This window comes from Pezoporus occidentalis, unplaced genomic scaffold (genome assembly GCF_034315485.1).
Source record: "Pezoporus occidentalis ecotype Australia unplaced genomic scaffold, CSIRO_AGI_Poc_V1 ctg99, whole genome shotgun sequence".
Classification (NCBI taxonomy): Eukaryota; Metazoa; Chordata; class Aves; order Psittaciformes; family Psittacidae; genus Pezoporus; species Pezoporus occidentalis.
The window spans coordinates 424,576-447,899 of NW_026916358.1; the positions used below are offsets into that span (position 1 = coordinate 424,576).

A 23,324-nucleotide genomic window follows, 5' to 3' on the forward strand; every position below is an offset into this window, starting at 1 on the left:
AAATTTCTATCCTATTTCTAGTATAAACTAGTCTAGTTGATCATCCTCCAGCCTTAGATTGTGCAATGTCTTTGCAATGCCAGATTAAAAGAGCCTTCCACTACCCTATTTTGAGAGGAGAAAAGCTGTTAAGAGACAAAATTTAAATGTGTCTTGTGGGCACAGCTTCACATAGCTACAGACCCTTTTGGCAGCATCTGTGAAGAATTAAGAGGCACATTGGAACTGGCCAAGCACAAAGCCTGTCATTCTTCCAAGTGTGTCTCGGGCTCCTTCTCCATTACTTCTCCCATGAATTGACAATGGCTAGCCAAAACTCAGCCATTTTAATACTTTAATGAGAGAAAACATTATAATTTTATTTCCAAACTAGTGCATCTGCAAAGGGCAAAAATCCCTAAAAACAATTATTTAGTTTTCATTTTTTCATCACTATCATTTAGACTTACATTTCTAAAACATTGATTAGCTGTTTGGAGCAAGTGTTCCCAGCTGATAATGTCATTTTCAGCAGAAACTCCTGCCTCTTCACTGTGCCACACACATGAACAAAAGGAAGCATTTAGTCTTACGTTCCACTTTGAACTACCTGGCATACCACAGCTGACATGACTACCATAGATTTTAGAATTCTCAAAGGACTCGAACATCTGTAAGTGTTCTGCACTATATGAGGGCAAGTCTTCACATACCACTTACAAACCTTGGAATTCACTCTTCAAAAACTGCTGTAATGAAGTTTATAAACATGAGAGGTTGAGTAAATCCGGATGCTCCTTTGGCAGCACTGGGACAAAGACATGACTAATCAAGATTGTTCACAATGAAGACTGAACCACAGGGGTAAAAATGAAAATAAATGAACACATGTGATTTACTCCCCATGTGAACCGATCTGCTCCCAGAACATTTTTAGAACTTTTATGCAGCTTTATACCTTTAGGACTGCTAAGCTTCAAGAGGGAACTGGGAAGGTATTAGAACTGTTCATTACATTCTGATCTCTAGTGTTAGCGGCGAACAAATATACCCCTTTCCCCTCTACAAAGATAACAGTTTGACTTCCAAATTGATTTGAACTTGTAAAGGTTGCGGTATTTAAAGCACAGTCACGTGATGCCTGAAACCAATATCCTTGTAAAGAAGCCTGACACAAGCCTGTGTTTGATTTAAAGATTTTTTTAAGGTTTCCTAACAGGGGTAAGCTATTAAGGTTCCTATAACAGGGGTACTATTTAAGAGGAAAGACAATGAAAGGCCAAGCATAGGGTATAACATTATGGTAAATCCTATTTTTCATCCCTCTTGCTTTTCAGTTTATTCAGACCTTGGGAAACTGGTGGGAAAGAAATGTTGTGCATCATAAAATACCGAAGCACTGAAACACAGCAGTGAGGTGGTGACAGGTTATAAAAAGGAAAAGATCTTTTTTGCTGCTCATATAGGAAAAGTGATGCGGAGTCTCATGCCTACAGAATAGGAAGATCACTACTAAAATACTATCAAAAATGGAGATGGCTGAGCTGGTCCCACTCCTTCAGGTAGAATGAAAGAATATTTAACTACAAGATGCAAAACAAAAGTGCTTACTATGAACGCATGTAAGGAAATCAGGACTCCTTGTATACGGCGACCCATATTTCTGAATACAAGCTGAAGAACAGAAAATGAAATTATTATTATTATAATGATGACATGGCAGCTGTTCAAAGTGTGTCAAATGATACCTGACCTGCTGATTCATTGAGCAAGGATTTGGAGGATGGAGGAAAAATCGATGCAATTTTATTATCTCCCAGATGCCTTAAAATTCTCAAGTTCACTAAAATATTTTAGCTCGGGTGTACAGTACAGTTCTAAGCCATCTGAAAAGGATGATCACTTAACCAGATGCTACTATGATTCTAAAAGCATGTTAGTAGCTCATCAAATTTGACCAACTAAATCTCTTAAAAAATCTAAAAAGCACATGGAGTTTTCTCAAACTGTCAGCATTTGTGATCGTAAGTACTACATATTAAAGGCAAATAAAAACCAGTATGGTGCCATGACTATGATACAGTCAGTAGAGTAAGCCAACGGTTTAATAAGTAAAGGCATGTTTTTATTTTTAAGATAAGGAGATTAGTTAATAGCTGACTTAAAAAGGGAAGACAGAAGAGCTAAAATTATCTACTAAGATATAAATGCAACATCAACATTTTAACATGCAGAAAACACATAAGGATCTCTGTATGCAAATCTATACATAAGTAAAACACACCTCAAAATCACATAAGGAGCTTACAGTCTATCTTAAAAGTTATCAAAGCATGTTTATTGCAATCAGATTTCCATCACTTTCCTTAGCAGAGACTTCAGCTGTGACAAGCTCCAGTGTTAGGCACCAGATACCAGCACTGCCATAAAAGTGCAAGTGAAAGCTCCAACTCACCCAAGTATTTCGGGTAAAAATATTCCTGTAGGAGAAAAAACAAAACAAAAATAAAGATTTGTTTAATAATATTTGCTTTTCTCATCACACTTATTTAAGAGCTGCTGTTAGTTTGGTGGTCTTCACGTGGTAGTCATTTAACAAGGCCCAAACACCAACAATTTCTTTTTATTCAGAGCCAGAAGCAGCACAGTATCACATATGCATTTTGTCTTTTGAAAAGGAAAGGAACACTAGCTCCAGTCTCCACGTATTTTTTTGACGACGGCTGACCTGGTAAGTGGCAGAGCATGAAGCCACTTGCCCACTATCCAAGAGGCAACAATGCTGATGATGGCATAAGGTAGGGGAAGGAAGAGGAATCTAGAGATAAAACCACAGTGGGAAAGTATGTTTAGTCACTCAGTGCCTCCTTGGATGCACTCTGCTGATGCAGAACACAGGCAGCATGCTAACACTACAACCACTAAAATAAACGGTACTATTTGCTCTTACAACAAGCATCCTACAACTCTAGCAGGACCCATTGCCATACTGCCCACTCCATCACATCGTGGAGATAGATGGTCTGCTCACATCAGGGAATAATGGAAATTTGCAAGTGAAGGGAAATGATATTCATTAATCTCAAATTAGACTGAAAAAGGCATTCCCACTCCTCTTATGGTACACGACCATGCGTTGCTCTTCCTTACCTTGTGTCAACAAAGCGTAGCTGTACAAGGAGAGCAACAGTTTGCTGCTAGGATATGGATTTAACTTTGCACGTTAGAAAAATATTCAGCTTGGTGAGGCCTTGCCAGTGGCACGATTGCTTGCACCAACACAGAACAACAGCAGGAAAACACAGCCGTGCTGTATGGAAGGGTGGGAGACAGGCCTGAGCTGATCGTTAAACTGCATTCTTAAAAAAAATACAAAAATTCATGGCCAGGAAACAGCATTTCTTTCCAACTTCACTTCATACCAGGTCTTGTAATGCATAAACACTAGTTCAAGTGCTGTTAAAATTGTCATTGGGGCATGCAGTGAGGGAAAACTTATGGATTCTATCAGTGTTTATGCCTTTTTTCCTTAAAATGAACCATTTCTCAGCTAATTGTGAAAGCATAATTCTCTTTCCTACAACATGAGGAAATTTCCTATACTGCTATCTGCAGTGAGACTGGGACAGTAAATACCCTGTATTCGACAAAATTAATTTGGTCTATACCATGTGCAAGATAAGAAACTATTTTATCTTCTCCTCTTATTACGGGTGTTTGGATAAGCTCAGGCATATATACAGGCATGTACACACAACAGAAACAGCACACACCGTGATTCAATTTGACCCAGATTGTCTAATGCAATCAATTGCATTGCTGTCATTCACCAGAAAAAGCAATTGCTTCTGGCAAATACGCTCCAGTTATTGAAATGTACCATGTAAATATTCAGCCTAAATCATGAAAGCATCAAGAAAGAAGTAGTTTACACTTACTCTGATATTCAGTTCTGGTTAAGCTCTGTAGTATGTATCTCTTGGGTTAACAAACTGAGTGAGGAGCTCAGACCTCATTATGAGCCCCTCTCCCTCTTTTATTTTTTAGGTTTATTTTCAGAAAAGACAAGTAAAAAAAAAAATACAGTCAAAATAAATGTAAATCTAAGCAGTCCAAGTACTTAGATGGGTGCCCAGCTGTGCTACAGCCACAAACTGAACTTCAGCCAGTACTCAGGGAGAAAAAGCAGCATGTGATGAAATACTCCAAACATGTTTCTTACTGTTTCCTCTTTATTCAATACACGACACAAAAATGCTCAGACGTGTTTAACCACCAGCAGGATAATCCAGGCACTGGCAAGAACAACTTTTTCTGCACTGACAAGAAATAGAAGCTTTCATATTCATGGCCACCAGCCTAATTGGTTGAAGTCAGTGATGGCTTCATTTTTCACTTGACCTCTGATGAATGAGTTGAGTGCTAGAAAAGTTGCACAGAGTTTACTTTTGAATGAAATATTATGGTAACTAGTTATTTTCATTGCACAAATAACCTTCCAAATGCAAACTGACTGTATATTGATTCAAAGACAGTTGATCGGCAGAAAAGTGAAATTCCAAAACACTGTACCACCACAAGCTTCATTTCACAAGATACATAACAGAGGCAAGTGATTTAAGCAGGAGGCTATTAATAGAAATTTAACCCAAATCTACTTGCTGATCAGAAGCACTTCTCCGGGTCTACAGTTCCTGCTGATAATACCACTCTAAAGTAATGTAACATCATCACAGGTTCTAACATCACTTATTCTTGCTTGATTAACTTTTCAGTTTTCTCCATAATTAGTTTTCCTTACAAGAGGTGTCTAGAAATACAGTGACAATGTATTTCCATTCAGGCAAAAGATGGAACAAAAAAAATCACCACAGAATTATACTGACTGTTAAATTTTCAGCTTGGACTCTAGTAAAAAAGTCAACATTTAAATGTTGTCAGCCCTTCCTCTTTGGATTTGCTTTCCTAATTAGTGCTTAAAATAAAAGCAGAAGCAATGGGCTTTTTAAATAAAAAGCTATAAACAAATACATGTTGGACATAAACATCCTCTGTATAAGCTGCTGTATAGACATTGACCTCACCAAGCTTTCTATCCAATCTGTCCAGTAGCAATGTCCCAGTGCATGCAAGAGGAAGACAATACCCTGCACTTCAATGAAGTGGAAAGGACGGCAGGAGGCCAGTCCCCCCAGGCAGGTGATGACTTGCTTATTTCAGCTCACTCTGAGGACCCTTCCCTTGCTGTCCAGGTGACAGACCCGTGCTTTACCAGGAAAGATTTAAGCCCTACTGCCTGTGCCCCTTTCACATGAACACATCTACATGCTAGAAGCAAGGCTTTCAATGCATTAAACACAATTAGTGGTTTCCACAACTGTAGCACAAAATCTAAGAGTCCATGCTTTTATTCCAGGGTAGAGTGATACCAAACACTTCTTCATGAGGTTAAGAAGTTCCTCTCCAACCTACATCCAGAATTTGTTTCTACCTTTATAACAGTCATGCAACACTTAGTAGGAATGTCTAAAATGAAAAGAGAGCAGAAATTTAAAAATATCCTCATAAAAATCCAACCCAAACACCCCCAAAACTCCAGGATGTTCATTTTTACTTGTTTTTTCTTCCAAATATTAATGGTTGCAGTGAAATAGTGAAGAACAGTTTGTATGGAGCTACCCCCACAATACCCTGCACTGAAACAGCTGAGGAGAACAGCAAAGTGAAGGTAACAATTCCAAAGAGAGCTGTGAAGTTGAAGGGACAGAAGTACCTATATCAGTTTCCCTGCCAAAGGAAACCTACAGAGTGACAGGGTCACCATCTGTTTTCAGCTCCACGGCCAAACTCTCTCTTAGAGGTAAAATACAGAAGTTTGTAAAGTTATACTGAATATGCATTAGTCCTGCTTCATTTTTAAAGAAGGTGGAAGAACACCAAATCAGAACAGCCGTTAACATGACTCACTGTATAAAAATAGCCCTTCTGAAAACATAACAATGACCCTGTCTACACCAGGAAAATGTGCTCACTGTGACTTAAAGTAATTGACAACATTGGAAAACTCAGCCAAAAGGGCCTGCCAACTGTTTCTGTCTGTTTTGCCTGAGGACTAGGTCAGGTAAGCCTGATCAGCACTGAAATCTAATCAAGGTCATGTTTGAGCTGTAGTGTCAGCACATAAAAGATGTAGTTTACAGAAGGACAGTTCATGTTCCTTGGTAATGGGCTCTTAGTGGCCCTACTTGAGGAGGGGTGTTGAACCAGATGGCCTCCAGAGATGCCTGCCAGCCTCAACCACTCTGTGATTCTGTGACTGCAGCACTGCTAACACTGGAGGATCTCCCAGACTTGTTAGCACTGGTAATTTTTAAAAAGCACTTTCTTAGTTACCTAGTTACCTCTTAGAGAGCAGCAACAACTCCCACATCATGCCCTTTTCTTATTTCCACATAATGACTCTCCCTTTTCCTCTTTCCTTCAGGGCTGAATGTTTGTCTTGGGCATGGCCAGACCTCCTTGTTTATAAATGTACTTCGTGTTTCCACACTGTGGTCCTGCACTATCCTTGCAAAGAAACAGCCGCTACCAACCATAATTTGCTATAACATAGTGTTTGACAGCTGTTTAACTGTTATCACCTGAGAATGCAAATCTCAGTAATGCTTAAGAGCTCTCTGCATTTTTTGAAACTCAGCCCTAGGCTTTTGATGCATGGCAAACTTGATGCTGGCTAACGAGGCCTTCCTCCCATACAATGCAATTAAGCAGTCCTGCAATTCAGATGATACGTAGGTAGAACCTACAGTTCTAGAAGTTATGCTCAAATCAATGCCATGCTACTTGAACAAACTTTCCTTCTCATTGTGAGGACAACTACACTCAGCCAGGTTGCTTCCTATTTTGTTTTGGCCCCATCTGCCCTCTCCATGCAATGCACTGAGAGAACTTCTCTCCACAATTTGGCAAGTGAGGCTTTAAAGAAGCAAGCAGGTCAGGGTACACTACAAAAGCACCCTCAGATTCTCATCTCTTACTACCGAAGTTGTAGATGCTTAGGGTAGTTTTAGATTTAGTGGCCGTTTGTAAAGTATCCACGCTGTCCAGCTATTCTGGCACACAAAGACTGTGACTGCCCCTTCCACCATCTCTCCAGACAAGAAGCATTCAAGATCACCCTCTCCAGCATCCCCCATTTCATAGAGAGTAGGCATTTCTGCAGAATCCTGAAAGCTCGATAAAAAAGCATCTATTGTCACAGTTTCCCTTGCCCTGTTCTGAGGGGCAGGACTATTTCCCACCAGCTTACTGAGGTGCCACTTCAGCAGATGCTGCTCTGCAATAACAAAAAACCCCACCAATGATCACAATGCACAATTACAGGAAAAAAAGTAATAAAAGGAAAAAATAAAAAAAAAGTTCCTGCATGTCCCAGCTGACAAAACCACAGGTACTTTACATTTGTAAAGACGTAGGAGGGGCAGAGAGATGATTTCTATATGTGGCCTGAGGTTTGATTGTAAAGTAGTGATGTGAAATGGATGTAACTGGTTCCAAGGTCCAACTGATTCCAAATATTCCAACCAAAATAATTTATAGAGTCATTCCAATGAGTTGGTTGCATGTGCTTTTAAGTTATTCTTCATGCAATCCAATCCCAAATGCCTTGAGGTTTCCTCCACTGCTTCAGAATTATAGAATCATAGAATAGTTAGGGTTGGAAAGGCTACTTTCCCTCCAGCTGTATTAATGTGCAATTTGAAAAGAAGATCTCAGTTTAATAACAGATCTTCACTCAGTGTTGCTTGTTTGAATCCTTATTTGTAGCAATAGTTACAATATTTTCGTGTGGTTAAACTAAGACTCACTTAGAAACTTCAGTCAAATTAGGCAAAACAGCATAAGTAAAAGGCCCTTCAACATCCTATATGGTGTCATTACTCTGCACTCATTTATGCCGTATTTAAAACAGAACAGATTATATATCCTATCCAACATGATTTAAATGTTCGTGATCTCTCTTAGAGGCTCTGTAACATTTTATACATGGAAGTGAAGAAATACTGCATTTTTCCCCTTGCAGCAACCTAATTTTATTTTCTTAAATGTTTCTTAAGATTTTGCTTAGCTGCAGAGGTTGCAACTCACACTACCAGCCCTCGTCCACTTTAAGTAATTGCTGCATTTGGCCTCAGACGGGACAGGCAAGCGAGGTATAGGGAAGTGACACCTGAGACAATACTAGATCCTTGTGACAGAATCTGATCTCATACTTCCCTATTCATTATTTTAATAACTAAGTAACTTTTGCTCATCTGTTCCGGTCCTAAATGTTTTCTGGAAGTGAACCAGGACTGCCTGTTCCAGGAATCAGCTAAATGTGGTGGTTCTCCAGATGAACAAGATTTTGTACAGTGCAAGCATGACCCATTCTCCTTTTACTTCTTCACTTACGCACCCTTTTGTTCTGGTAGGTGTGCAGAGTGAAGACAACAGCAGCACTTGTCCCCCTCCCTGAGTATCCTCCTTACTTTCCAACTTTGCTTTTCCTCTAGGTGTCACTCAAAAGAACAGGAAGAAAACCCAAAAGAATAAATAAGGATACTTCCCCACAGTCATGTGCACGTGTGGAAAGCCTCTAGGACAGCAGGTCGCAACAAAACAGTGATGAAGACAGAGATACAGAAGGGAGACTTGATGAAAAACTTTGATCAGATTCTCCAAGGCTTGGTTGTTCATTGGCTTGAGAATTTTTCTCTCCAGACTACTCTTCTTTAGATCGGTTACTCACAGTGGTCCATGCAGTTGCACAAATTGCTGTGCAATAAGGACGAACAGAACAGGCAAGGGAGTTGCTTACTCTGACTACATCAGCTGAGCTCTCAGACATGAAATCAAAGCCTGAAAAATAATGTGAGGGGAGGAGAAGTAAACCCTCTCCTCAGTCTCTTACCTGATTCTTAGGCAGCTGCATTCCTCAAAAAAGAACTGCCTTACCTTAACTTCATCTGTTTTTCCATTACCATTTCTTGATCCAAAACTGTATAATCCCCCCGCTTCCATTTACCATTTTTTGCATCTTTTTCCATTCTATCTTAAACAGCTCCTCAGTGTAATTTTAGCCACTTTTGTCTTCTCTTGTTCCTTCCGTCCTGATGCACAAGGGGATTAGCACATAGCACTTTCATGATGTGTTGTCTCAGTATTTCCAGGTTTATTCTGAACTTCTGGGTTTAACCCACATGAGTGGAAACAGATGAAGATCAAGTAGGCATGAGTCCAGCAAAGCTAATGGAGCTGTGTCTGCTTTGACAAACAGCAAGCTTTGTTCACCATTCTCAATAACTTTTGATAAAGCAGCATTTAGGTAATAAATGCTTTCTAAAGCAGGCAGGAATACGTTTGTCACCCTCCTGCTACTGAACTCCATCACCACAAATGCTGTGTCTGTACTGCCAAGTAGATACATGCATCCTGCTCCACAGTCCCAACCTGTTTGCCTTCCAGATCAGTTAAACCCACTGGATTTTGGTACAATATTCTCCCGTCCTGTGTTTCCCTTATAAGAAACTACAGGGAGAAGAAAGAAAGGGAATGGAGAACATCTGGTCGACACGCAGATTTCTTCACAAGATCCTCCTTCTCTCCTGCAATACATTCCTGGGCAAAAGTCTAACCTCCCTATATATTCTTTTTCAAAATCTATTAAGTAGGTACCAATGTGCCTGGGAATCCATTCTTCCATATACTGAATCCCAGCAGGCTAAAGCACTAGCACAGAGCTTTCCAGTAACTTCTTCCCTCTCTCAGATGAATTCTGCACCGACAAGAAAAGATACAGCAATTTATACCAGCTATAAATCTAGTCCTTCTTCCACACTTTCAAAATGCCATAACAAGTCAGCATATTGAGAAGAATTTTCACAACAGATAAAACTAGATTTTTGCCTGATTCTAGAGAGGAATAATCTATACAGGGATGATGACATCTGTATTTAAAGATGGTATCAGTATTTTTCATGTCTAGACTACACAACACTCACTAAATTAGTCCAAGAAATTTTACACTCCTTAACATTCCCGGTAACTCCTCTCCTCCCCCTACATGCCTTCATACTTTTCTCATTAGTATTTACAAGTGTGTATTTACCTTGCTATTCTTAGGAATAAGACCTAAATATTGTCTGCCAAGCACCCCTCCTAAAGGATCAAAGTTTGGATGACTCTAGTCTATGCATGCAGCTTGTCTGTGTTATCATGACCCTATCACATAGTGGAACAAATAAAGAAATAAAACCAATGAACCACTAACATTATGAAAGCCAACCAAACTGGCCATTATCACACCCTGAACATTGTTTCATCTGCATTTCGGCTTGTCCCTAACCCAGCCTAGCAGAAAGAATGCTGACACTGCTGGATGCTTTGTTAGGATCAGTAATTTTCAAGACATAACTGAAAAAAGCCCTGAAAAGCCTTGTCTGGTCTCACTGCCACTCTTGCCACTAAGTGGGAAACTGGACTAGATGGGTGGACTAGAGACCTCTTCAGTCCCCTTAAAGTTACTCTGTGATTCTCTGCCAGTATTTTATGTACAGCCATAGATTTTAACAGCAGCTTAGATGCAAGTCCCTCGAGAAGCATGAGAACTTTTCATGTCCCTGCATGTCAATTGGATGTTTATTCTGCATGCATGCGAAAACCAGCTAGCTCTCCAAGGTACTCTATTGAGGGACAAACCCATAAACAGTAACCACAGGCAGCCAGGCTGACCTACATCAGATTTTTCTGGTGGGCCTTTCAAAGCATACAGCATGGCAAATCTAATAGTGACCTGCAGGAAGACCACTAATTTTTCAACAATAACAACAGCAAGCAAGATGTGCAGTGACAAATGCTGTACTGATAATACTGTGATACCAGATTACAAGAGGCTGCATTTGAATGTGTTTCCTATGCTGAGCCTTTCAAAACAGAGAAACTGCTTACACATTTTGCTGTATTTACTCTTCAGCGAAATCAGCGTTTCCAAGAACACCATTAACTACGCTCCCTTCTGCCCCTTGGATGACCACATTTTTAGAACAGGCCAGTGAAATTCCAGGGCAGTTTATCAGTCAGTTAATAAGCTGTAATACCTTGACTGCATACCAAGGTTAAATATTTCTGCAGTACTGCTTTTTATAAGGCCCCATCAACATTTCAAGTAAGATAACATTCTTATCTCTATCGCAAAGATATTTTGCAACTTCATCTCATCTATCACACCTAGCATATCTTTATAATAGATCACATTTAGAAACAGTCCTCATACCTCCCATGAACATGTCTTCCACCCTTATTTTTTCACAACGTATTATTTTTCCATGTTTCTGTTTGGTACCTCAATCTAGCAAAACGGGAACCATCCCAGAATTCTGCTGTAATATCTAAGGATGTTATAATCAACGTCATGAAAAAGATATAGATAGGCTGCAGGAGTCATTAACCCAGGCTCACACTTGTTTTTACCATGTATAGTCATACAAATGGCACAGACTGGGTTTTGTTCTGCCCCCTAAAAAAAAAGAAAACAATATAAAAACCTTTCAATTGATCTTCCTTCCTCCAGTCTGGGTGAGCTGATATTTATATTTTCCGTAACATAAAAGACAAAAGCTGCACTGGCCTGCAAATGAATGACTATTTAGCCCTGCCTAATACACTATTCTTAGCAGTTGATGTAAGTAATCACACATGTGGCAACACCCGCATTCAGGTTTCAGAGAATGTGTATCTCCTGCTGACTGCCTGCAGATGTTGCTTTGGAAAGCTATTCACTGAAACAATGGAAGGCATGCAAAAAAGGGTATTATGATATATATATATAATATATATATGTGTGTATATACATATATATATATGCACCACAAGCTACACTACAGCCTTTCTTCATCTGTCTGATTGAATCAGTTAATGCACTTTCCTATCACATCTTTAGGTTACAGGTCTTGAAATTAGGCCTGCAAATTCTCTTCACACAACCATAACAGAGTTAAGAATGGCAAGGTTTTTAATGAAGACTCATACATTTCCTTCACATTAGATCACCTAATGGAGGGAAAGGGAAGAGAAACAATACTTGTGCTCATATGGCAAGCCTTTCTTCGGGTCAGAGAAACGACAAGCTATTAATGAATCTCAAATTAACCTTCAGTTGTCAAGGCTGCAAGACTATTGCTTCCATGGGACAGAAAACAGCCAAATGCCTACATTCATGCTCACTTTATGCTTTAAAGCATAAAAGGTGGGAGATACAGCAGCACAGATGAGCAGTGCACTGATGTGCTCCTCATAGCTTGCCTACGACAAGGTTATCCACACGGCTCAGCACAGTGCAAAAAGTAGCTGTAGCTGTTTCTGCTATGACCTAAGTAGTTACTCCATGTGACCAAGCTCAGAAGGCAGAAACAAAAGTTTCAGCCTTCCTAAACTACACGGAATCACAATAAAAACTCCTCTTTTTACCAGCATGGACCAGCTGCAGCCTGACAACACGCTGAAGCGTGACTGCAGTAACTGTAATTCCTCAAACTGCAAGGCATTGTTTATCAACAGTTTTCATCTTCCCTGAGTCAAGTCTGTCTCAGCTAGCTCCCTTCTTCTGTCAGTCACCAGGATACAACATCCTGGTTGTAGCCCATATGGCATCAGTGAAATGACAGCATTTAAATGCTTCCTAGCATTTAAAAAACACTTCCATTACCTCAGGCGTGCCTTAATACTCAAAGCCACAGATACCACCAGAGGAGCAGTCACCTAAGACTTACAAAGCACTGGAGGTTTCCAGTGTGCAGAGTGATAACAGCCTACACACGTGAACTCTGCCACCGTGCACTAGAAAACTGCTACTGAACAGCAGCTGCTGCCTTCATGCCACATACTTATTGCAGAATGGATAGGAAGGGCCGTAAAACCCCCCGATAGGCAGCACACTTGCTTCCCCGTCAAATTGAAGCAAAGTAACAGCAACGAGTAGGACATACTGCACGTAATAAGCATGCTCACAGCTCTTGGGAGGTGTGTGTCTCAGAAAAGGTAGGCTCTTATGTCACTGCAGACCTAAAAGTATTATAAAATACAGTACTTTGGGGCAGAAGTGCATGTAAAATAAGCAAGGGGGCACAGACACTAGAAGCTCATCTAGCCTTAGTGATATTTCTTCAGAGGTCTTCAGAACTAGAGAGAGACCTAGCAGTAGTAACAAAACAAATGCACCCAAAAAAATCAAAATCATTTGCAATGACAGAAAATTTGCATTGTCCTGCAAAGCACACTTAAATGCATGACTGGATCTTAGACAATTTATATTACACGTTAAAAAAAATGTAAACCAAAGTGATTTCACTGCTTTCATTACAGTAGGAGAGCTATATATTTTTTCCAATATACAAAATAAGTACTTAATACTGCTAAAGACTCCTGACACATTTACAGAGTCTACCACCCTCTAAACTGATCTATCCATGCATTGCCTTTGGCTGATTTCATGGCCAGAAGTGCGTTAGCAAAACCAGTGACCTCAGATCACCTTTTTTCCAGACTAATACAAAATAGTATTTGGGATACTTTTTCCTGCATTCACTACTATATGGTGAATATTTATACTGAGCTTAAAATTATGTTATTGAACATGAATATGGAAATCGCTGTGCCAGCTATTCTCACCACATTACAATTACCCATACTCTGTATTAGCTCAGTTTTAGAGGACAAAAGCAAACACTGCTGCATGCAGATGCACGCGTCCACATAAGAGGTGTACCATTAAACACTGCCTAGGCAAGTGCTCTGCATTAAGCTCTGAATTAAAGATTGTCAAAAACAAAAGCCAGCATCACAATGTTTTTGCTGTACTTACTACTGCCTTGTGACAGCAAGCTACTGCTCTGTATATCCAGCACTGAGCCTGCTAATGAAGCACACATGTCAAGACTTGTCTGACTGAAGCATAAAAAATCTCCTCAGTCCCTCCCTTGCCTGTGGTGTGTCTCTGTGTACACACGCACTCACAAACTCTGTCCTATCTTCTCCCTAGAGCATCATACTGCTAATAGGAACATGCTGTGCAATACCAAGCTTCAGTCTGAACACCAAGAAAATCCACTTCCCACTGCTAAATCAATGCCAGATAATCTCTGTAACGAGAACAGCCTATCCAAAACAGTGTAGAGAGGAGGTGTAAAATAATTGGAAGAGTAAGCCAAGCTTAATTAAGCAACACAAATGCAACCGCATGCTGCCCGAAGTGAAAAGAAGACTGAAGTGAAAGTCAGCCTGGAGAAGGCTGGAAAAAGTCAGCTCTGTGTCCAGTGTGCAGGCTGTAAATGTGAATTCACACTTAGTGTTAGATGTGCAGCAGCACCATGTTCTTGTACATGTGCTCTCCTGCTGCTGCAGTGGTATGTCATGAACCTACTGATTCCAAAATGCTGACCAAGCTGAATATGGCCCAAAAGGATTACAGTGTGTTTATGACATACTTCTGAGAAACCCCTATTCTGACATATGACACAACATTAAGGGGATTTCAAATACAGCTGAGATGGGAGGCTTAAGAAAAGAGGGATGGGTAAGGTGTCCAGACAGAGAAGCCACTGCATTATGTTGCACTGGTCTTGCTACATGGACTCGCACCATGGGCGAACAGGGACCTTCCATTCTCTGGAGAGCAGTCATACAGCAGGTGCCAGGCTGGGCTGCTCACCCAGACCATCCTCATGGAAGCATTTTTAACCCTAACCAGACAGAACTGACACAGCCCTTGCACAGGCTGGGTGCTAGTTATGCTGGGTGACTTCCAGTCATTCACCTAATGGTTCCAGTTCCTCCTTCTCCTCCTTTTCCTCCTCCTCCTCCTCCCAATGGCTTCACCAGCTGTGCAGGCAGCTGGCACCCAGCCACAGATGGATGGAGGCATGAAAGGATGGAGTGATGGAGGGATAGAAGGATCGAGGCATGGAAGGATCGATGGTGGGAGGGAGGGCAGAGCGGACAACCCACCCCAGTCTTCGCGGCGGCTCTGCGTCCTTACCGTCTCGGGGTCGTTCTCAAACACCTCCCGGGCCTCCTCCTTGCTGCAGTGCTCCTCCACGCACTCCCTCTCCAGGTGCCCCTGCTTGGTCTCCTCGAAGATCTGGTAGGCTCGCCGATGCCTCTGCCTCAGGAACTGGGCAGCCTCCGGGGCGCGCAGCAGCACGGCTGGGCCGCCGGTCGCCGGGGGTGTGCAGAGGACGAAGAGGAGGAGAGGAGCAGGAGGAAGGAGAGGCAGCAGTGAACAGCTGAGCCTGCCCGGCCGCCTTGGTACCTCCGTCCCCGCACACCAAGCCGCTCCGCCGGGAGCAGCAAGCACACCCCCTTCCCGCCCGGGGGTCGCTTCGGTGTCGCTCCGGCCCCTCACACTGGCGACCCCGCAGCCGCACCGGCATTCCCTGCTGCTACAGCCGCCGCCTTCCCGCCTGCCGCAACCGTGAAGCTGTTCATCCGCCCCTCAGCACAAACACCGCAGCCCCAGCACCTCCCCAGCCCGCTCTCACACACACACACACGGCGGTGGGGGATGCTCGGGATGCGGCGTGTGCCGCAGGGACGGTTCCCACCCCCTCCCGCGGTACTCACTCTGCGAGGAGTCTGCCGCCAGCAGCACGAGCAGCAGGGCGGCCCCGAGGGGCGCCGAGGGATGCGGCATGGTGCGGCGGCGGCTGGGGCCGGGCCGAGCCGAGCCGAGCCGGGCTGGGCCGGGCCGGGCCGGGCCGGGCCGGGCGCTGGAGGAGCGGATCGGAGTCGAGGGGGGCGGGCGGGCGGCGGCGCGGCTGGGGAGCGCGCTGCTACTGCGGGAGCGCGGCGCCGGGGAGCCCAGCAGGGGAGCCGGGGAGCCGCTCGCCCGTCCTACCCAATCGCTCGCCAAGTCACCGCCACCCAGGGACACACCTCGCGGCGGGGAAGCGCGGCCCCGCGTACCTGCCCGGCCCCCGGGCAAGGCCGTGCTGAGCTGCGGGGCGGAATGCGAGCAGCGGGGCTGATGGGAGGGCAGCCAGCCCCGGGGAGCTGGCGGGAAGGCGGCTGGCTCCCGTACTGCCGGGCTCCTCGCTACAGAGGCAGAAGCTGGCGCTAAACCCAACCCAGTGCTGCCTTACGGGAGAAGCTTGGGTCAGGCTGAGAGAGTTGGGGTTGCTCATCCTGGAGACGAGAAGGCTCCGGGGAGACCTTAGAGCAGCCTTCCAGTACCTAAAGGGGACCTACAAGAAATCTGGAGAGGGACTTTTTGCAAGGGCATGTAGTGACAGCACAAGGAGGAATGGCTTTAAACTGACAGAGGGGAGACTTAGATTAGACATTAGGAAGACATTATTTGCTATGAGGGTGGTGAGACACTGGCACAGGTTGCCCAGAGAAGTTGTGGCTGCCCTATCCCTGGAAGGCCCCCAGGATGGGGCTTGGAGCAACCTGGTCTAGTAGAAGGTGTCTCTCCTCGTGGCAGGGGGGTTGGAACTAGGTGATCTTTAAGGTCCCTTCCAGCCCAAACCATTCCGTGATTCTCCCCACACCCCAATGCATATATTTTTCACAACTAAATTTTCAGTTTATTCCAGTATTTTAGGGTAAAATCCTCTGGAAAGATATGGATGTAGTTTACACTAATATGTTGCAAGCCAGCCTTTACCATCCCTTGTCCATGTGTACATGTCAGGACACGTCCAATGTAGAAACCCTGTTAGCTGTTACCCAGGCCTGTATGGTCAGAGCTGCATGTAGACTGCCCATTGCTACCCCTGCTACCTGTACTGCCCTGTGCTGGGTGTGACAGGTAACTCCAGTAACGCCAACTCTATACATTTGTCAAGAAAGCTTTAATGGCATAAGAAAGTTGATGTGACCTCTCATCAAGTCAATTTAGCTCACTAAGTCAACAGAAAAATATTTATTTTTCCTAAAAGTCTTCTGAAATACTCAATTGCCCGTTTAGGATTTGGCTGTTCGTACAGATTTTGTATTATCTGCCAACTGTCCTCATGGTATTCAGCTTCTCCTTAAAATTTCTGAAGATGATGAACAGCAGAAATTTTTGTGGGTTCTGGGAACAGCTTTATTGTGTGATCTAGCGATGAATTTCCTTTCTTTTAGACATTTGTTTTATCCTTTTCCTTTCATTCTCCATGAATACACTTTGAGAGCCTATGGTGAAAGACCAGGTCAGAAGTTTTCTGAAATCCAGGTATGTCATCAGAACCATCTTATCTATATTAAAAAAAAAAAAAAAAACAAGAAAAAAGATTACTTCTTGAAACTGTAATGGGCTTGCAAAACATGGCATCCTACTTGATACGTAGCGCTGATTCTTCTCCAATATGTATTCAGTTTACTAATTCTATTCTTTATTATAGTTTCCAGTAAGTTGCCTGGCACAGACATCAAACACTGATTTGGGTGAGCCCAGAAATCCTTTTAACAGTCACATTTTCCACCTTCCCTTCTTCTGGCACTGCATGTAGTATTTAAGGCAGATTTAAGTGATGAGTTGCATAAAGCAAGTCTCATTTTCTTCAGAATTCATGGCTTTATACCATCTGATCTTAGCTATCACAGTGAGGTCTTACAGAATATAACAAAAAAAAAAAAAGACAGGAAAATTAATTCAGGAAACAGTAAAACAACGTTATATGAACTACTTGTACTCTCAGCATGTCCCACTCTAGGCTCCCTTTTGACTTTAAAATAATCTAGGTACAGAGATTTCCAGGTGTAAATCTGAACCTGTAGGATTAGATCCCATTGGTTTATAGACACTAATCAGAAACATGCAGCAAGTTTTGAAAGAAGTGATCAAAAATAACAAAGGTAGCAATTGCCTTTCAGTGTAAACCAGTGCATAGTATGTAGCTGAGCTGCAGAAGTGTAGTGGAAGAAGATGTAACTGAGCAAAGTTCTTTTAGGTTCCTGCAACTAATTACATTTGTAGGTACGAAACTGTAGAATGAAACTAAAATGTATTAAAAAGAGTAAATAGGCCTCACAGCTTCATAGTTGAAGGTACTGAGTAATGGAGAAGAGGAAGGGATTCCAAATTGTGCCTTTCCTTCCTTCCAACCACCATTCCTTCATCAAAGGGCAGTACCGGGGATTGTTCTTGCTGAATTTGAAGGACCAGCTTTTCCATGTATTTGTAATGTACTTGTTTGACGTCAAGGAAAAATTGATTAGACTTATGTCCTACAGTTTGTCCCACAGTGCCAAAAGTATCTCAGGTTTTAGGGAGCAGTGGCTGTTTCACATATTCATTCCATGTTCATCTCTTACCATTTTTCCTTCAAAAGTGCTTCAAAGACTACTTTTTTTCTTTTATTTACAAGGAGGGAGGAGTAAAAGGATGTGAGATTACGTCAGGATATTTAAAATATTAAATGACTGTGGACAGCAGCATACTTAACCAGCAAATCCCAGTGAGAGTAAGCAAGCTGATTCCACGATCCTTGACCTGAATGCACTGCAGGCTGGGCACATGCCAAATATGCGCAGCGCATTAAGATCTGTAACTTGCTGCTTAGTTGTGTGAAGTACAATTCACAGCCTGATGCCAGAAAATAAACTGGAGGCTTCAAGGACAGGAAACTGGGAACAGTTGTAGTCCCCTCTGTGCCTGTCTTGGTTCCAGGTCAATGAGATTTCCTTTCATTAAGCCTCAAAATGGTGACTGAAAATGGCTTTACACACCAGCAAAACCAAATTGTTCATCTGAGCAGCAACACTCCCTCTGCAGCAAGTGGGACAATGTGCAAACACAGAACACACCAATGTGGGCAGAACACACCAATGTCCTGTTTGTCTGAGAGACTCACTCCAGTAAATGGCACCGAGCAAAAGCACCAGAACTCCTGCCCCAGCCTATAGTACATCTTGGCTCCCTGTTCGTTAAATACCACTGCAGGTCACAGAAGGGATGAAGTGGGGATGGGGGATCAGAAAGTCTTTTTTCTGTGCAATCCGAGTCACCACGATGCAGTTAGCACTGAGGGCCTGGGAGGCAGGAAGCCCAACGGGGCTGTTGTCTTCGTCATTACAAGAAGAGGTTGCAGAGAGGAAAGAGAAACTGGAAGAGGTCTTTGCATAGCTGACTCTGCTTTCTACTTCTTATTCCCTTTGGAACGAATGGCTTTCAAAAGAATAGTTTTGCTTCCTCCATTTTGGAAAAGACCCCTGGATCTCTGTGATCGAAACATTAGACTGTAACCGCTTTGTCAGAGAAGCCCTGTTCCTTTGCCATGCACAGTTAAGAAAATTACATTTAAGGTATAACAGTTTTCTTGCTTGAGGATAAAGCACCCATCACTAAAAGCTTCTATCTCCTTATGTTGCTGTTTGGCATTAAAACTCTGTAGAGGTTGATTTTAAATGAAACATCTTGATTTTTACTCACAGGTGAACAGGCAAAGTAGGGAACTCACAAACTGGAAGCATTGTGAGCAGACAGATTATAAATAACTCTAGGACATCACTGACAGGTAACTTACATCAAAAAAGCAGCACCCCAAATATCTCACTGTCTCCATGCACACACACACGCAAAATCCTTACTAAAACGGTGTCTTTTTGAAAAAGAGCTGAGGATTTGCATTTCTGATTCACGCAAAGATGAAAGAGCTCCTGTAGCAATGTGTGGAGCTTCCCTACATGGGTCTAATGAGAAAAGGTATGTGTTCCCAGGCTAAAAAAATTAAGATTTCTTCTTGTCATCAGCAGGAATTGAACCCAGAGTGCAAGACAGGAACCTTTCATGGTACCAGTGCAACCCCTACTGCTTGGGAAACCCATGTAGGGGATCAGGGTGGACCTTCTCCTGAAATGCCACTGACACAGATGAACTAGGGCTTTTTGCACAGCCAGCACTTTCTCTTTTTAAATACGACTGATACTGAAACGCATCAGCTTCACTTAATGTCTGGTTGTAAAATGAATCAAAATATATCAAAATTATGAAGTGTTTATATTAATGAGAAGAGAAAGCTGAAAGGGTAAAAAGAAATAGGCCACAAGTCTTCAAAGAAGCTTTCAAGGCACTCAGCATAACAATGATGGTCATGCAGTTCTGTTGCAGGATGTTACTTAACATATGTACGAAATCTCATTCAAAGATACAGATTGACGTAGAATGAGAACGGTGATGAAAAAGAAGCCATGCTTTAATTCAGGCTATTTTCAGATTCCTAGATAAATAGGAAAAATTACTCTCCCCTCCACTTTTCCAAATATGAATCCTTCCTGGAGCCACACAAACATGTGTCTGTGTTTATATCAGGTCAATGCTTTTGTTGGAGGATGTGACATTTCATCAAGAGGTCTCCAATAATGCTAATGGCATGTTTCCTCTTATCCAGTATGTTTTGTTTGAACATTTTCTAATAAAAACAAACACAGAAAAGGTCCCATTACACTGCTTAACTCTTTTTAAAATTAGCATATATTGACTCAAGCAGAAAAGAGTTAACTTTGAAAATATGCTTAATTTTAGTGGAGGAAGAAATGGATGAGAAGAATAAGCAAATGTAGGTTAGAGAGAGAAAAAAAGACTTAGATAAAGAAGTGAAACTGGACGCATGGAGAGAGATGCAGAAGAAAAGTACTCTGTAACCAGTATCTCTCTTCAGTAATGGATCCAAACCCCATTTTCTGACATGGATGCATTATGCTGGAGGAAGAAAAAGAGAAAGGCTCCTTGTCCTGCAGGTGCTAGCCATGGCCATGTCCATATGCTGGACAGAATGACCGTAGGAATAACCTTTGCAAGAACCATTTTTTCCTCAGAGCTGTTGGTTTGCCTGCTGAATGCATCTCTGCAGCCAACTAAATCTTGCGTTGAAGCAAGTATGTACCAACATTTAAGCATCTGTTTCTTCTCTCTTCTCTGCTGTCCTCATCCCTCTGGGAGGGTGCTGAGTTAAAATATGGAATATTTTGTGATGAAGAAACTACGTCAACCTGTCCAATTGTTGGGAAAGTGTCAAGAGAAAAGGTGACATCAACATACTGAGCCCATTTCTGACTTACACCCAAGGGGCTTTGAGCAACCTGATCTTTAGACTGAATATAAGGAGAAAGTTCCTTACTGTAAGGGTGGTGAGGCACTGGAATGTTCCATCCCTGGCAGTGTTCAAGGCCAGCCAAGGGCAAAGCCTTGAGTGACATAGTTTGGTGGGAGGTGTCCCTGCCCATGGCAGGGGGACGGAAGTTGATGTTCTTAAGGTCCTTTCCAACTCTAACTATTCGATGATTCTATGCTATGATTCTAATGGAAGGTGTCCCTGCCCATGGCAGGGGGTTGGAACTGGATGATCTTTAAGGTTCCTTCCAACCCAAACCATACTATTATTCTATGACAAGAGTTCAACATGCCTGAATTCCAAACCAGGCTCTCTGAATATGAATGAACTTTGGAGTGAGGTAAGATATTTCATAAATATTGCTAGTGGATGTTGTTTGTGTTGTATTAGGCCAGCTAATATACTATGTATGAGGTCATCGTGGTTTCTATTCCTATGCATTCCACATGTGCTTGTTTTCTGGGGTATTTTTAGGTACTTGAATAAAGGCTAAAATAAATCTAAATAAATTCAAGGGTGGAATGAGGAGTAAAAGAACATCGCAGCAAAACAGTAATAACAAATATAAGCCCCTACAGTGAGCTTACAAAGCTGCACAAGGGATAACATAAACACCAAGTTGGCAGGTGGGCTTGCTGAGAGATCACATGAGTGTGAGCCGTGTGTTGGAGGCAGGAAGGAATGTACTGATGCCCGTTACAGGCTTTGAAATGGACTTCTTAGTGGAAGAACATGATGTATTCTTTATTGTGCTCATTAACTCAAAGCAATAAACATGTAACTTAAAAATTGCATATTTAGACAAGCGTTGGCTTGTTGGAAGTCAGTGGCTAAACTCCCAGCTATATAACACAATATAATGGGATGGTGAGAGAGAAAACCAGTTTTCATGAGATACAGCTCTTGGAAATGCCCTGAGCTCTTAGAGGGGAGCCCACACTGCAGCAGCCTCTGTGCATCAATCTGGGTGTGGAGGAAGGGAGAAGAGCCGTCACTGCAGAGCAGCTCCCAAACCCTGGCCCCTGGGGCAACTGCTGGTGGTTGGAAAGAGTTGCCTGGTAACAAGGAGCTGCCTTCTTCTCATTTCCAGCTGTTAAATTGCATTGAAAGGAGCTGAATAATACTAGAATAGAAACCTAGCTTATTGTCAGGTTTAATATAACAGAACAGGAGCCATTACAGAGCCATCTGTAAATGGTTCAGCAGGATAACATAGCTCCTTACTGGCAAAGCAAGCAAAACTGTTTTCAACCTTTTGCCACAAAGACCATTTCTCCTGTGGATGTGTTTGATTTGAAGCAGGTGGAAAAGCTGGTAAACACTTGTGCTGATCAGTGCCGCAATGCTTATTAGCAGCAGGAAATACTGCCCTCCTTGCTGAAGCCAACTGGATCCATTCTTTTATTGTCCTTAATTAAACAAAAAGGAGTAACACAAGTAAAAATTTCACAACTGTGAAGAGCCTTAAATGGAAGTCAGTCATTATTTCCAAAATATGTGCACGCACACCCCCGGCCTCCTGTTTGTGTGTATATAGGGATATATAGACTCAGTGGCTGAAAATGTGTTCACTAAATGTGGTGAGGGTGACATTTTCCCCTCTGGACTACATTTTTATTATTTTGTATTCAAAGGAGACAAGCCTTTGCAGCAGAGTCCTAGCAGGTCCATGTTACAAAATGAAAACAGGGGTTTCTGTAATCTTTTATTGATTAGCTCCTTGTTCTGACAAGGTTTGTCAGTGCAATGCTGTAACCTCCAGCAAGCATGAAGGATGGAGAAAAGGTAATAGCGCAGGGGATTGTACCACAGCAGGACAAGAAACAGACATAACCAAGACATTGAAAAGTCATTTTTAGAAAGTTCACGCAAAGATATATGTTAAAATATAAAAATACAGATTTTATTTTTTGAATGGAAAATAGAATATGTGATGTGCTGGTTTCTCCATCCAAATTGGAATATGCATATTTGTATTTTGTTAACAATAATATTAAAAGCAAAAGTTCTAAGTTGGATTCTAAAACAGAAGGTATTCTGTTTCGGTTTTGCTCTTTGGGGGCGGGCAGAGGGAGGGAAAAGGGAAATTTTAGCTGTCCAGTTTGGAAGGGAATGAGAAGCAAATGAGGGCTGTTAACACCTTTGTGGGAGACAAAGAAAAATGGAAATGGTGGTCAGGCCAAGCAGATGGTTATCCCACTGTAAGCTTGC

At 42.3% G+C, this 23,324-nt stretch overlaps 1 protein-coding gene across 2 annotated transcripts in view; it reads right to left on the reverse strand.

Moving 5' to 3' along the window:
• The window catches only part of GAS6 (growth arrest specific 6), a 39,915-nt gene extending 23,861 nt beyond the window's left edge, over positions 1-16,054 (reverse strand). Inside the window, exons 1-4 of one of the 2 annotated variants that reach the window (XM_062607033.1) lie at positions 15,637-16,054; positions 15,053-15,219; positions 2,435-2,459; positions 1,591-1,653 (exon numbers count right to left, since the gene is read on the reverse strand). In XM_062607033.1, coding sequence (XP_062463017.1) covers positions 1,591-1,653; positions 2,435-2,459; positions 15,053-15,219; positions 15,637-15,706 — 325 coding nt within the window. In that variant the 5' untranslated portion in view covers positions 15,707-16,054. The remainder of the gene's footprint in view (positions 1-1,590; positions 1,654-2,434; positions 2,460-15,052; positions 15,220-15,636) is intronic. The other variant, XM_062607032.1, reaches the window with a different exon arrangement.
• Positions 16,055-23,324: the final 7,270 nt, after the last annotated feature.